This window comes from Phaenicophaeus curvirostris, chromosome 3, assembly GCF_032191515.1.
Source record: "Phaenicophaeus curvirostris isolate KB17595 chromosome 3, BPBGC_Pcur_1.0, whole genome shotgun sequence".
In the NCBI taxonomy this organism is placed as follows: domain Eukaryota; kingdom Metazoa; phylum Chordata; class Aves; order Cuculiformes; family Cuculidae; genus Phaenicophaeus; species Phaenicophaeus curvirostris.
The window spans coordinates 45,266,454-45,281,667 of record NC_091394.1 but is presented as its reverse complement, the minus strand read 5'-3'; the positions used below and the strand labels follow the sequence as shown (position 1 = coordinate 45,281,667).

At 42.8% G+C, this 15,214-nt stretch overlaps 1 protein-coding gene across 3 annotated transcripts in view; it reads right to left on the bottom strand.

Annotated features, from left to right (window-relative positions):
- The window catches only part of PPP4R1 (protein phosphatase 4 regulatory subunit 1), a 66,700-nt gene extending 53,469 nt beyond the window's left edge, over positions 1-13,231 (bottom strand). For 2 of the 3 annotated variants that reach the window (XM_069853871.1, XM_069853872.1), the window contains exons 1-2: positions 13,209-13,230; positions 12,978-13,022 (exon numbers count right to left, since the gene is read on the bottom strand). In XM_069853871.1, coding sequence (XP_069709972.1) covers positions 12,978-13,022; positions 13,209-13,215 — 52 coding nt within the window. In that variant the 5' untranslated portion in view covers positions 13,216-13,230. Of the gene's footprint in view, positions 1-12,977; positions 13,023-13,208 lie in introns of all 3 variants that reach the window. The other variant, XM_069853873.1, reaches the window with a different exon arrangement.
- Between the last annotated feature and the right edge of the window lie 1,983 nt (positions 13,232-15,214).

The following is a 15,214-nucleotide window of genomic DNA, read 5'->3' as shown; positions in this document are numbered from 1 at the left end:
TGTAATCACTTACTTGCAGGTACTATCCCAGGTCACTTGCTTTACGCCTGAAAATACAACACCACAGTACACTACAACTATTTTTCAGTCTAGCCAAGTTTCTCTGAAAATCCTTTTGAAAACTGGCCAATAGAGACAGATAAAAGACAAAAACAGATCTCCAAGTCCAACAATGTGAACTCTACAGAGGAAAGAAGAAAAGATTATTGCCCTCTTACCTTCCATACAATTATACTATATCGCATTAAATTATCAGACTTTGTATCATTATCCTCAACATTTAGAATACACAAGCAATGCTGCTACCATTTTCTGAATGTCTTCCTTAACATATTTCAAACGGCAAAAGATTTAACACAAAACTCTTCAAAAGATTAATATATTTAGACATAATCTCAGTTAATACCGTCCCTTTACCAACAAACTAATTCCTTCATTTTCTCAGCAGATGATCAGTAGACATTGTTTAATTGGTCATAAATAAACCTCATTCTGGGAGGAGGGTTCAAATTCTGCAGTAGCTGATAGTACATGCAATCTTATTCAAGGGCATAAGAAGAATCTGGGAGATGGGGCAAGGAAGAAAGTGTGCTAGGAGCTGTGAGACGAAGTAGACGGAAGAGCAATTTGGGGACAAGAACTAGTGCTCTTGGGTACACCTAAGGCAGAGAGTAACAAACTGCACGGGGAGGAAGGGAAGCCTCAAAACGAAAATAAAAAAAGGGGGTCAGCTGCAGGGAGCTATTGCAGCACTAAAGGAAAGCATTTAGCAACCAAAGGTTACACAACTGTTTGAATCCTTGTTTAGTCTGAGTTTTGTTAGGGTATTTTGTTTGTTTCAGTTTTTTTGCAATAATTCCTTTTACTTTCACAGGAAAGGTGGGAGAAGGTAAAACTGCATTTGTAACACAAGTTAGTATTTTATGCCAGGTTAAGTTAACAATGAACAAGCTACATCCTTTGACAGGCTCACAGGCCTTTAATTCAAGCTACTGATCCAAGTAAAACCAGCAGTTTTCCTGTGTTGGTGGTTATGCCACGCACCTTTCTCACAGAAGCAAGTCTATTCAGAACAAAGTAGTTCAGTCAAAGGGACCTAGACAATTATCTGGTCCAAATCCCTGGCCACTTCAATGCTGACCAAAAGTTTAAGAAAATGAAGAGCACTGTCCAAATGCCCCCTAAACACCAACAGGCTAGGACATTGGCCACTTCTCTAGGAAGCCTGTTGCAACGTTTGACAGCCCTCTTTGAAAATAAATACTTCCTAACATCCAGTCTGCACCTTCCCTGATGCAGCTTTGAACCATTCCCATGCAACCCGTCACTGGATACCAGGGAGAAGAGACCAGCACCTCCCTCTCCAAGTCTTCTCCTCAGGAATCCGCAAAGAGCAATGAGGTTGCCCCTCAGCCTCCTTTTCTCCAAGCTAGACAAACTTAGGAGTCCTTAACTGCTCTGCATAGAGCATTTTGTTGTATGCAAGCTCCTACTGTCAGAGGGCTAACTCAAGACATTCTTCGAGGCAATAAAGAGCATCTGCAGCATCCATTCATGAAATAAGTTACACAGATCCTCCTCATTTCAGGACTGTTTTTTTGGTATCATAATTGTACCCTTCACTAGGGAGCTAAATCACTGCGCTCAGATCAATTTCTAAACTACAGAATTTTAATTAATACAGTTAAGCTGAGTCGTAACCAACTAGGGGTAAAAAAAATCACTCCAATATTCAGTCAAATTATTCCTATGACAGGGTCATTATGAATTTACAAGCATAAACTGAGGAAATTATGTTGAAATACCAACATAATTATTAACAGGTAAATAAAAATAATTATATTGCTATCAAACACATGAACAATAATTTAAAAATAGCTAATCATTATATCAACCACCACTAGTTTTACTTCCTCCATTTCTCTATCAATCTCAGCTTTATGTTCCATGTTCCCCTCTGCCCCCTCTACATTTACTTTCCCCTAATACTGCTACAGTGAGTGGTCCAGTGCAGGTGCCATTTTAGACTGCAGAACACGGCAACCACTCACTCTACACGTGTCTCAACACACAAACATGCACCGAAGCTGACTGGATGTCTGATGCCTTTGATTTATTAGTGCACTGAACGTTCTGATAATTCTTTGCATTGTGAAACCAGTTAATTCAACCAAACTGCTAAATCCAGATGTGAATATCACTGACAAATTGTAAGCATCTGCTTATATTTTTATCTGTTTGATGTCTCATACTAGTTCAAACAGAAAATGAGGCATATGGATTAGACTCTTCTGTCTACATTGTAAAGTTAAGTTTAGTGCTACAATGGGCTTAATATGCCTTTGATGTTGAGCAACATTTACTATTTAAATAACCCCAGCATCTCAGTCACAAACAAGATCACTCAAATGGCAGCATCCTGATAAACACAACACTAATACTAACAGGAAAGAGAGAGGTGATAAAAATAAGTCAGTCAGAATGTGCACAGTATTTAGTTACAAAAAGTACCATTACAGTTATCTTGCATATTAATTTTCACTCCCAACATCAATCCAAGTAAAAAGGAGCACTAGCCCAGTAAAATTCCCATTCTAACTAAGCCGATCAAGGAGATTTGTCTTTAACTTGTCCCAAATACAATCAGCTAACAAGCCATCCAAAAGGCTGTTAACCAGATACCATCTCTTCAGCCCTCCTCTACTTTCCACGCAACTCTGAGCACTTCCTTAAGCACCACAAGACCTTCTGTAAATTTTACAAATGCGAAAACCACCCTTCAACACAAGTGTACTGGGTTTTTGCTGGGATAGAGTTAAAATTCTTCATAGCAGCTTGTAGGGGGCTATTCTGTGCAGTTACAACCTACTCTCTGGAAGGGCAGAGTGAGAAGTAGAAAAGGCCTTGACAGCTGGGCAGTAACTAAAACATCAGTGGTATCAACACGAGTTTCAGCACAAATAAAAACCAGCCCCAAACAAGTTACTATGAAGAAATTTAACTCCATCTAAGCCCAAACCAGTACAAGTCCTGGCTAGTCCAAATGCAGAATGTCCAAATTAATTCCCACTTCAGAACAGACCAGGCAATGGGGCCACATGTTACCTTACTCTCCTGCAGAAGAAAATCTAAAAAAGTCGCTTTTCTCATTTCCTACACTTTTCCAAACCAGTACAAATCCAGACCAAATCCGCACCACTGAAAACTAATGCCAGTTCAGAGCCTAAGTACCTTTTAATCTGGTCTTACACATTCACATGAACATGCAAAAGAAGTAGAGCTAAGAAATTTGAGTTGCTATAAAAACACCCTATCTCAGCAATTTGAAGTCATTAATAGTTATGGGGGGAACAATAATTGGACAACAGTTTGAAAAGCAACAGCAGTGCCCCTATTCTCTGCTCACGCAAGCACCAAAGCAGAGTGAAATGAATAAATGCATTATCTAGACTACATAGTCTGCAAACTTCTCTTCAGAACTCCACACTATTGTCACTAAACACAAGGCACCATTGTATAACAAGATAAGCACTGATTTTTGCTTCAGTGTCTGGTAATCACTGACCCATTCTATGACATAAGCCAAGTAACTCCTCCCCTCTGTACCTTCATTTTCCTGACCAATCATTTGACTGGGTTTTTTTTAGAAGTTGTTCAGGCTTGCCTATCTATCTTGCATCTGATCCCTACTGTACCAAGAACATATTAACACCCCCTGCTTTAAATTCTTCTCTTTCCCTCAAGTTCTCCTCTGTTTTATGGCAAGATAGAACAATTTCTTGCCACAATTATTAACATGGACCATAAAGTAATTTTGCTGAGGCAGACTATGTTTAGAGGTGCTCAGTCAACCACTGACAAGCTTGGCTGAGCACACAACAAAACAGAGGTTCATTTAAAACTCAGTCCTCTACAAAACCACAATCTGTAGGCTGCTTTCAAGTCAGCTGATTTTTCTATTGTATCTCTCACCTTCGTGGTACCTTTCACAGAAATCTTCATCACATTGTGTCTTTTACAGACAGGTGCAGAAGGATCATGTTTGAAAAAATAATTACTATTTTCCATTTATTTAATAATGCACAGACTCTTTGCCATAGACTACTCAGTAGCAAGTCCAACACGTATTCTTTTTGTTCTGTATCTGCTATGGGCTCCGTGGCAGAAATACATCCTTCCTCATTTTGGCATGGAAACTCACTAACAAGATGACAGGTATTCTAAAAAGGAGCAATTTTCACTTCTCAAAGCTGAGCAACAAACAATTTTAAAGATCCAAGATTTCCAACTAATATTACCGACACTTCCCTCATTTTATCTTCTGCATTCCCAAAGCATTCTCAAGATCTATTAAGAAGTCTCTATGGCAGTTACTACAGGTATACCTAGTAAAACAGACTAATTTTTGTTCAACTGGTACATGATACTTGCTACGATCTACATCAACTGTTATCATAAACATGCTCAGGCTGATACAGTACTCGTACGCAAGAAGGACTTAGGTCTGTACTGCTGTTCAAGCTAACAATTTTTCTTTTTAATAACAGACCAAAAAGAGTGGTCCTACCTAAAAATTTGCTATCCTAATCACAAAATAATAGCAGCAATTTTTGTTCCAATTCAACAACTTCAAAGCTATGAAACAAAGTCACTGTACATAAAGATTTCTGCAGAACGCAAGCAGTGTTCTCAGACCTTCAATATTGTAAATACATAGAAGCTAAACAATTAAATTTGTCTGTGGTTAGGAACTTGTTACTCCCATCCTTTCACACTGCACTATGTTTCAGCTCTGGTGGTCAGTGACGTCACTGCAGCGAAGTGTCAGTCACCCTACTTCAGCTTCATTAGCCACCACAAATTTGCTACGCTGCTTCAGTACTGTTAACCAAGCTCTATTGCTACAACAATTATGCAAATATTACAAAATGTGTTTGTGATGCTGAGTTCCCCTATCGTGCCTGCCAGATCCAGGTACAACTCACTGGAGATCTTATACATCACTGACAGAAAATGGGAGTTGATTTTTCCAAGACACGTTTAAAATATATCATCTCTGTTCTCCCGCTGTAGCCTGAGACTGAAAATGCAAATGAGAAGCCTCACGTTTACCCTGATACTGCAAATATTTTCATAAATTTGCTTGGGCTAAATGCTGTAAAGAAGCTAAGTTCTACGAGTCATACATCCATAGTCTGTATAACATGGCTTTGCAACATATATCACTTTGAACTTCCGAACTACACTTCTCCTCTCTCCACTTACACAGCAGACTACGCTCTTGAGATGTTGTTAAACAGCATTCAAAAATCTTGGGAGGGATAAGCCTTCCTGTTTCCTGAGTGTTCAGAGGCAGATATTCTTTCTGCAACTCTTGACACTTTTTTTTCCTTTTGCAATTCTCCACGTTTTTCCTGTATGTGCTCAGTATAAAGTATAAAACTGGTCAATGGAAGAAAGCTGAGCAGTATGAACACAGTGGATTCACTCTTAGAAAAAGTAAGAGCAGACACAGGTGTTAATTTCAGTGTTATTTAAAACAGAATCTCCTCTAATAAAACATACAAGAAATCTTGTACAAGCAAGTATCCCTACAGACTAATCAAGCTATTCATCCTGCAGGCTAGAGAGGAAGGAAAAGATGGTCTCTCATTCAAATACATAGGAACTGTACAGGCACTATGGCAACAAGACTAAAAAAATACTTAAGCAGACTTATTTATCAGACAAGAACGCTCCAACAGCCTGCATTAGCATTTATACAGAATGCTACTTTTATACATTAATATATTTAGCTCTTACAGAAATTGTATCCCAGAATAATGGATATTTCTATACTATTTCCCCTTCACTTTACTTTCCCATCAAACCAGTACTCAGTGCAGTTTTCTGCTGTTGCACATGAATACCCTTCACAAACATATTTTGACACTTTATTCAATCTATACATTCGGCAGGATTTTCACAACCTATAGCCAGCATCCCCCTCAAGCTAAGAAAACGCCACATTAATTTTTCTTATGCAAGACCTTCCAAAGCAGACAGAGAAGCCCTGATGTTATGGGTTCCTTTTGCAGCAGCTGTCCCTGCCTCCCTCTTCTGAAGACTGAATTGCTACTCCAGCTCTCAAAGAAGAGGCTACCCTTTCATCCAGTTCTGCTACTGTTACAAGTCATCTCTTGTAGCTACTACTCTAACAATAAAAGCTTCCTGCCCACACAAAGGGAAAGTCTCTGGGAGAGTCTCCGCAGCAGAAGACAAACACAGGAAAGAAAGACATTTTCTCTTCAGCTGTGGTCTGCCACCTCCACAATAGGTCAGCAGACAGAAACAACTGCAGGAAAACCAAGGTTTCAGTCTACCTTAAGCTTAACATCTCTTTCCTGACTCATTCACATCTTCTCCTTTGTTTGTTTGGTTTTTTTTTTTCCAAATGAGAGAGAAAGGGAGAATACCTGAAGCCCTTGAAGATAAACAAGATGAAGACTAAAAAAAAAAAAGAGGAGCTGGCAACTTTAATTAAGGATTCCTGCCAGATACAAGAACAGAAAAGGTGGCTGGTAAAAAGCACATTTCCACATCAGAAGCAATGCTACTGACCTGGGGAAGCCGAAAGCCTAAAAAATTACCTCTTCTTCAATCCTCTGCTAGATGCAATGGAGAAAACATGTACAGCTGCATAAGGAAGGTTCGTTAGCCTGTATCAAATCAAGCACAACTGTTTCCTTGCATCACCTGCTCTCTGGGATCCTAAGAGGTGGCTCAAGAAAAAGACGCTAATCATTACCCACCGAGACCACTAAAACTTCTCACTCCTCGGGACACAGACATCCACCTGAGTCTACCAGTTTCTATGAGGGCCAATCACCACACTGAAAGACAAACAAACTAACTGAAGAGTCAGGAGAATTAAGACTATTGTTTCCCCTGGAGATCAGGTTTTGACAAGTATGCTTCATCAGCATTAAAACCAGGTTATTAGGTTCCCAATGGAACACAACCTCAGTCACACTAGAGAATTGAAAGTCAGTAATTAATTTCTGTTATTATTTTTTTGCAACACAGACACTATAGACTGCAGACTATTGAAATGCCAACCCAGTAACTCAAACTGTCTCAGCACTCTTTTGCTATTGCTAGGTCTCTGATGGAACCAAAAGGTCAGTACTGCAACATGGCACCCAAACATTATGCTGGAAATTTAGCTGTATTCAAAGCTGCAATTGAGTACAGGAAGTGACAACTTGCAGTCTATACAGCATAACAAAACATACAGCGTAACTAACAGCATAACAATTTGCTAATTCTTGTTCCACAAGAAAAGAACAAAGGAATCACAATACAAAAACTTCTACTATTACTACAAACAGCTGCCGGAAATATAAGGTGACTTTTAAGATACTGAATGCATGTTATCCCAGCGTAATTCACTACCAGGGAATAAGAACTACAACAGAGCATCAAGCTGTGATTGTGATTTGACACCACAGGGAAACACAGACTGTTTTAATTTAGAAAAGAAAAAAAACCCAAAAACAAACCAAAAACAAACAACAAAACAACACCAAAAAAGCAAACAGCAACAAAACCCTTCTGACTCCAAGCACTATGAAAAAAACAGAAAAAAATTAAAAGAAAAAAACTGAATTAAATTAGCTTCTATTTAAGAAAATATTTGTGCACTTTCTGAAGTCTAATGGTATAATTTAATTAAAAGCATGCAACAAACAGGAGCTCACTCCTAATGCCAGATGATTTGCTGATCACCTAGAACCAGGACACAACATCAAAGATAAACCAGTTTTTAACACCTGCAGATGCACGAACAGTATTTCCTTCAAGCTCAGCTAAATAAATGGTTCACACAGAGCTGAGAAACCCACTGGGAGGAGAGACAGGAAAGACTCATCCTCCCTTTCCAATCAATGAAAAATAACTCAACATAAAACTAAAGGTAATATTAGATTACAGCTATGATATGATATTTTTTAATCTTCAGAACTGTTTAATTCACTAGTAAAATCCAATCAATACTAGATTTGCTAGTTATAAAAAGTACCTTATTGTTAAAATTAAAATCTAACTTACTGTTAAACTCTTAGGCTAAGGAAAACAAGTTTACACACAGGTGTGTGTGTATATATATGTATTTTTAAAAGCTCATTTAGCAGTTCTAAAATAGAACTGTCTAAACTAAGGTTAGATATTAATATACCATTTTCTGCATTAAATTAAAACACCAGAACACTTAGCGTACAGAAAAAGGTTAACTACCACTCATCATTTTTCAACAGGATAAAAGGTATAGCTTCAGAATCTGAATGTTAAGCTACTTGGCCACCAAAGCACAAATACAGGACTTGCAACTATCAAAAGCCCAAAATTTGTACATAAATGCAGCTGCCAGTTATCAAAAATAAACATTTGTTAAAAAGTACAAAACCAAAACAGTATTAAATCCAGTTAATAGATAAAAATTCTTTTCTTGCCCTAATTAAATCAGAATTAAAGTACCAAGCTAAAGCTCTCCTCTCTAACAATCTGACTTCTAATTACAGAGGGCTCCTTTGTCAGAAGACACATCCTGCAGCACATGTCAATGGACAGACTGAAAGAAGTCAGCATCATGGTGCATTTTATTGCATCTATTCATACTGATCAGTTCAGTCTTCAGTAATATCCAAGGAGGTAAGGGAGTGTGAAACACAAACTATCTAGGAAGAGTCATAGAGAACATTTTAGTTCTCATCAGAAGAAAATAATTCTACATAATTCTACAATCTCCCATGTGTGCTTTTTAGCCATTTCTGTTGCTTATTTTCTTCTCTGTTCTGTACTTAGTTTATACAGTTAGGTGATTCTATTTTGATTTTGTATGCACAAACCAAAGATTTGAAGAAAAGTCAACTTTTCCCCAACTTCTTCTTGTGTATCATGCAAGACTTTAGACAGAAGACCAAGGAAGCCAATAGTTCAAGCAGTGTTACGGGTAACTGTTCAGTTTATACTGAACCATTACCTTAATTTTGCCACTTTAGATGGGATAGGGAGTCTTCTGTAGGCTTCCACTCTGAATTTTCAACCTATTGACTTTAGAGTGGGGAAATTTTTTTTTCCTTAATGGATATTGTGCCAGAATTCTTGCTAGATGCACCTTCACGCTGATGAAATGCAATGATATTATTACTTATTTGGAGGGTCAGAAGGTTGACTTTCACAATAAGAACTTACATTTAGGAATTAAACGTTTTTTACAACCTTCTGTACATTCAGTCAGGATACACTCACTGAATATTTATTTATTTATTTTTCCACTTCAAACTACCAAACAAGGAAAAGCCACCAGCTGAATACGGGAGAACCAGAGTTTCTTTAATGATTTATCACAGCCTCTGACATCAGGAGCTACCTCTACAGAAGCAAAATATTAGCTAAAAATAAAGTACTGAAATACCACATGCAAAGCTATGTAACAACTTAAAGCAATCATCTGCGTAATGTACCATCAGGTGTAAAGCATACCTTCACCTGGAAAAAAAAAAAATCAGAGCTCTCCAGTGACTACTAAGAAACCAAAAGCAGAAAATAGTATGAAACTTTCAAAGTAGAAATGCAAACCAAAGCTGAAATTAATTATTTAAAAGTCAATCCAGCTGGTTTATCAAGTACTCTCTAAAAGCCTTTCTTATAAAAGCTCCTGTTTAATCTCTGACCTCTTAAACAAATAAACACAAGGCATTTTTTAGACAGATGCCTTCTACAGAATATATTCTGAAGGTCTCCCACTATTCTAAAAGCAGATTTACTACTCTGTTGAAATCCAGGAATGTTCCACTTAACCTAAATATTTATCAAGTTCTCTCTGGAAAAAGGTAAACTGTCTTTTACAAGCAACTATCAAAACAGTACTCCAAAGATCTAATAATTTACTGTTTTAGACAACTAGCATCCAATGAGTTGGCACAATAAATGAGGGTACAACTCCAACTTCCCAGTAAAACACTTAATTCCAGAGACCTTAAAGAAAATGATCATAAAACAGCTGTTCTGTGCATCTAGAAAGACAGACGGATGCTTGGTTCACTACTTCTAGCAGCAACCATGTGTTGTTGTTTGCTCGACTCCAGGACTTTCTCCTACTGCTTTAGAACATGACCACTACAGGTTATCTACTACTCACCTTAATGATTCTTTCATTTTCTTTTCTACTTTTATTGCACTGGAGAATTGTGAATCGCATTGCAAATTAGCATTATTAAAAAAACCCCAAAACATAATTTTGTGATTCAGAATCAAACCCAGACAACTGATGACCTAAAAAGGAATACTTAATCCAGTAAAATATCCTAAACCATATGCCAAATCAGGGACCAAGCTTCAAATGTCCAATACAGATCTGTACCCATGCATCTAGTCTCCATGACTCTCCAGTGTACCTCATGGACGTTTTACTATTGCTTGATACCGGATCAATCAAAAGCCCAAGGATCTATTGAAAACTACACTGTTCACTTTTCAACTAGCCAAACAACCAATCCCATCTCAGCCTTTTCTTATAATTCATCATATTTTACATTTACTGAGTTTCTCCTCCTAAATTACTCCACCAGGGCTACAGGTACGCCCGCATGCCTTTTTCCCCATTTGGGCTTAACTATAGCTCAGCACATTTAATATTGAGATGACAGCTGCCAGAAACACACATGCATAAAAGCTGCCAGCACTTCCAGGTTTCTCTTAATTGTATCACTACTTCAGGAACACACCTCTAAACCAGTGTCTAACTACTGCTTGAAAGAACTGTAAATATTCGAAATATTTACAACTGAGTGGTACTGTAGCATGGGGTTCGGGTCTGGTACATCCAGTCAAATTGCAGCTTTTTTTTTTTTTTGACATTGTCTTTTTTGTATGTGCAGCCATGAAATGCAATCCTAAACAATGCAATCAATTTCAACGCTTTCATAAATTACGCAAGACCCGTTGTATGTACATACAAAACATTTTTATTTCAAAGAAATACCACTGCACAAGGAAGAGTGTTTTTGACTGGATATGTACTGTCACCCTGGTCTGTATTATTCCTCTTTAGCTCAAACCTACCTCACAAGAACAAAACCACATACAATTTGGCACATAAAAGACATCCTGTGATTGAACCATGTCCAGACAGCACACATTGATTCATACAGATTCCTGTTTTTTCTCTTAAAACAATATGCATAAAGTATGAGGTTATTCACTTTTATCTACTTCCATCAAAACCTCAGTAACTTTTAATGAGGTTTCAAATTTTCAGATTTCCATGGCTCCTGCCTTCAGGATGCTCTCATCTGGACTGAGTCACAGCTCCACACATATATTATGTTTCTCAAGACAAGCTTTCAAACCATCACCAGAAACCCGCGGGTTCAGAATAATCTCTCCAACGACTACACTTATATCTTACTTCAACCCCTGTCAAGAAAAACCATAATCTAAGCAGAAATTAAAGACCACACCTTTTTTTTTCTCCCTCTGCAAAAAAAAAATGTCACTTCTGAGAAAGTCCTCTTGCAATCACAGAAGGTTTATGAACAGCTATGCTTTCAATCTGAATTTCAAGCAAGTAGAATTGACAAAAAAGGCAAACCGAAAAGCCTTAGCGAAAAGCTCCCTCTTTGTGCAAGGCAACGCACAATAAAAACCTTGTAAATATCAGATGACAAAACGGAAAACGACGTAAAATATTCACAGTCAAATTCTGAGTAGTTAAAAAAATATATCAATCCACAGACATAAACTGAAAGCTTAGAAAAAAAAATTAAATCACTCCCCTAAAAACGTAAAGGCACAAAAAAGCAAGCTCTTCCTCCTGCCTTCTAGTCCCGGTGAGCGGATCGTCATGCAAGACTGCACATCAGGCAAAATCCCTCCTGATAGCAACAAGGGTCCCTACGCCCACCGCAGGCTGCGAGGCAGACGCCTGCCTGCATCACCAGCCACCTCCGCCTCCATTTTCACTCTTCCACCGAAAAAACGTATCCTCCTCCACTTCCTAGAAGCTCCCTGGGTACTGACATTGCCAACAGACGCCTTCTCACCTGAGTTAACGTGTTTGTTTTTTTTTTTTTACAGCCTGCCCCAGGCAGGCTTCACACCCCCGAGTTAATAATTTAGCACCAGAGCCACATTCTGCCATTTGCAGCCTGACATTAACTCTTCTCCACACATCCCCTCTGTTCCAGGGCCAGGAGGAAGAAGAGGGGGCCTGGGGAAGGAGGTGGGGGAGAGGAGGCGAAGGGAGAGCGAGGAGAAAGGCACACAGGAAAAACAACAACGAAGATATAAAAATACACCGATACAAAAGGAACAGGCACCCCTCACGCTGCAGCCTCTGTCCTGGAGGGTTTCTCCTCCCCGGAGGCAGCGTCTCGTCCCCCCCACCCCCGTGCCCGCTCCACGAAGGAAAGGCTTCCCCCCATTCCCCTCAGCAGCAGCAGCGGCGGGCGGAGGGGGGGGGGACGGGACGGGGCGCGCGTGCGCGGGCGTTAACGGAATACGGGCACCCCCCGCGCGCGCTCTAAGCGCCCGGAGCCGGCCGAGGCAGCCCGCAGCGCGCCCGGCGCGCCCTACGCACCCGGCGTCCCGCGCCTTACGCACCACCCCGCGCCGGCCAACGCACCTCGTACCGCGCCCCCCGCCCCCGCCAGAGCGCCCCGCCGCGCGCCGCCGCCGCTCCCGCTCGCCCGCGGGGAAGCCCGGCGGAGCCCGGCCTGCGCCACGCGCGCCCGCGTGCGCGTCATGTACGCGGGGGAGCGCGGAGCATGGCCTCCTCCTCCTCTTCCTCCTCCTCCTTCTTGCCTCCCACAATGCACCGTGCGCGCCCCCCGCCTCTCCTCCTCTCCACCCCCCGGTTGAAGCCACTTCCTCGCCCGGCAGCCACCCCCACTCTCCCCCCCCCCGCCCCCAACTCCTTTTTCCCGTCCCCCACTCACATCCGTCGATCTCCTCCTGCAGGTCCTCCTGGAGCAGCGACAGATCTGCGAGAGGCACAAACCGTGTCCCAGGCGCGCCGGCCTCACAGACACCCCCCCAACTCCCTCCCTCCCTCCCTTCCCCCGCGCTCCGAGCTGGGGCGGGGGGAAAGGAAAAAGGAATTGGGGGGGGGGATGTGTGGAAAGAGGGAGGTGGCGCGGGGGGGGGGGGAGGGGGAGAGCGCTACCTACCCGCCATGTTGTCGCGCGCTGGCCCCGCGGGGGGAGGGGGGCGGCCCCGCGCGGTGCGGCGGCCGCGGCCCCGGGAGAGCGAACGGCGAGGGAGGGACGGAGGGAGGGAGGGAGGGGTCTGAGCCGGACACGCTGCCCCCGCCTCCGCCCGCCGCCTCCCCGCCCCTCGGCCCGAGCCGGGATCGGGGAGGGGTTGCCGGGGTGGAAGGGCGGCGCGGAGAGCCGGGCGGACGGGGGAGACGTCAGAGGGAGCCGAGCCGGCAGGGCGAGGGAGGGCGTCCGCCCCCGCCGGTCCTCTCCCGTGAGACCCCGCCTGGAGCCCTGTGTGCAGCTCCGGGGTCCCCGACACGAGAAAACTGTTGGAACAAGTTCAGAGGAGGCCACGGAGATGATCCGAGGGCTGGAGCACCTCTGCTGTGAGGACAGGCTGAGAGAGTTGCGGTTGTTCAGCCTGGAGAATAGACGGCTCCGAGGAGACCTTATAGCGACCTTCCAGTACCCGAAGGGGCTACAGGAAAGCTGGGGAGGGACTGTTCACAAGGGCATGGAGCAATGGAATCATAGAACAGTTTGGGTTGGAAAGGACCAGTTCGAGTTCCAATCCCACCCTGTCGTGGGCAGAGACACCTCCCACCAGATCAGGCTGCCCAAGGCTCATCCTACCTGCCCTTGAACACCTCCAGGGATGGGGCATACATAGCTTCCCTGGGCAACCTGTGCCAGTGCCTCACAGCTGTCATTGTGAAGAAATTCTTTATGTCTAGTCTAAATCTGCTCCTCTCCATTTTATACCCATTCTCTCTAGTCCCTTGTAAAAAGTCCCTCCCCAGCTTTCTTTTAGGCCCCTTTCAGATACTGGAGGATGAAGGGGAATAGCTTTAAATTGGAAGGGATTTAGGCTAGACATAAGGAGAAATTTCTTCACCATGACAGTGATGAGGCACTGGCACAGGTTGCCCCGGGAAGCTGTGGCTGCCCCATTCCTGGAGGTGTTCAAGTCCGGGTTGGATGAGCCTCAAGCAGCCTGGTCTGGTGGGGGTGTCCCTGCCCATGGCAGAGGGGGTTGGAACCCCAACATTCACACCATGTGTCTGAGTACATTGTCCAAATGCTTCTTGATTATTGTTAGGCTTGGCACCATGACTGCTTTTCTGGGGAACCTGTTCTGGGAAGGAAGGCTGCTGACAGCCAGGGAACGGCTGTGCGTCCTGGCCCACCAACTTGGCCTGGCCTCTCTTCCTCTCCCCCTTTCCCACTCTACTCAGTACTATGTTCAGTTTGGGTCCCTGCTATACAAAAAAGATGTGGACAGGCTGGGGAGGGTGCAAAGAAGGGCTATGAAGATGATCAGAGGACTGGGAAACCTACCATAACAAGTAGGGCTGAAAGAACTGGTTTTGTTCAGCCTTCAGAGGTGAAGGCTTAGGGGAGACGTTACTACCATGTTCCGGTACATAAAGGGTGTCTTCCAAGAGGATAGAGATTCCGTTTTTACTAGGAGTCACATGGAAAAGGCAAGGGGTAATAGGTAAAAGTTGCTCCTGGGGAGATCCCAACTGGATTCCAGAAGAAATTTTTTCACCATGAGAACAGTTAAGCATTGAAGTAATCTCCCCAGGGAAGTGGTAGTTTCCTCAACTCTCGAGACTCTTAAGGCTCAGCTTGACAGGGTGCTGGGTCATCTCATTTAAACTATATATCACCTAAAAAGGTTGGACCAGATGATCCTAGAGGTCCCTTCCAACATGGCATTCTATGATTCTGTGATTCTTTCTTCCCTGCTGCCATCTCAGGGCTTGGGCTCCTCCTGCTGCCACAGGTCGCCAGCAACACTCCCAGTCCTGCCCTGGAAGGCTTCATTGTGGGGTCATCTGGGAAGAGGGGCACCCTCACCTTGGGCTGCATGGGGTGGCTGCCAGAGGAGAGGGGTCTCGGTGGAGCAGCAGACCCACAGGAGCAGGCTCAGGCATCATGGGGTCACCTGGGGAAAGAAGTGGCTGTGGCAC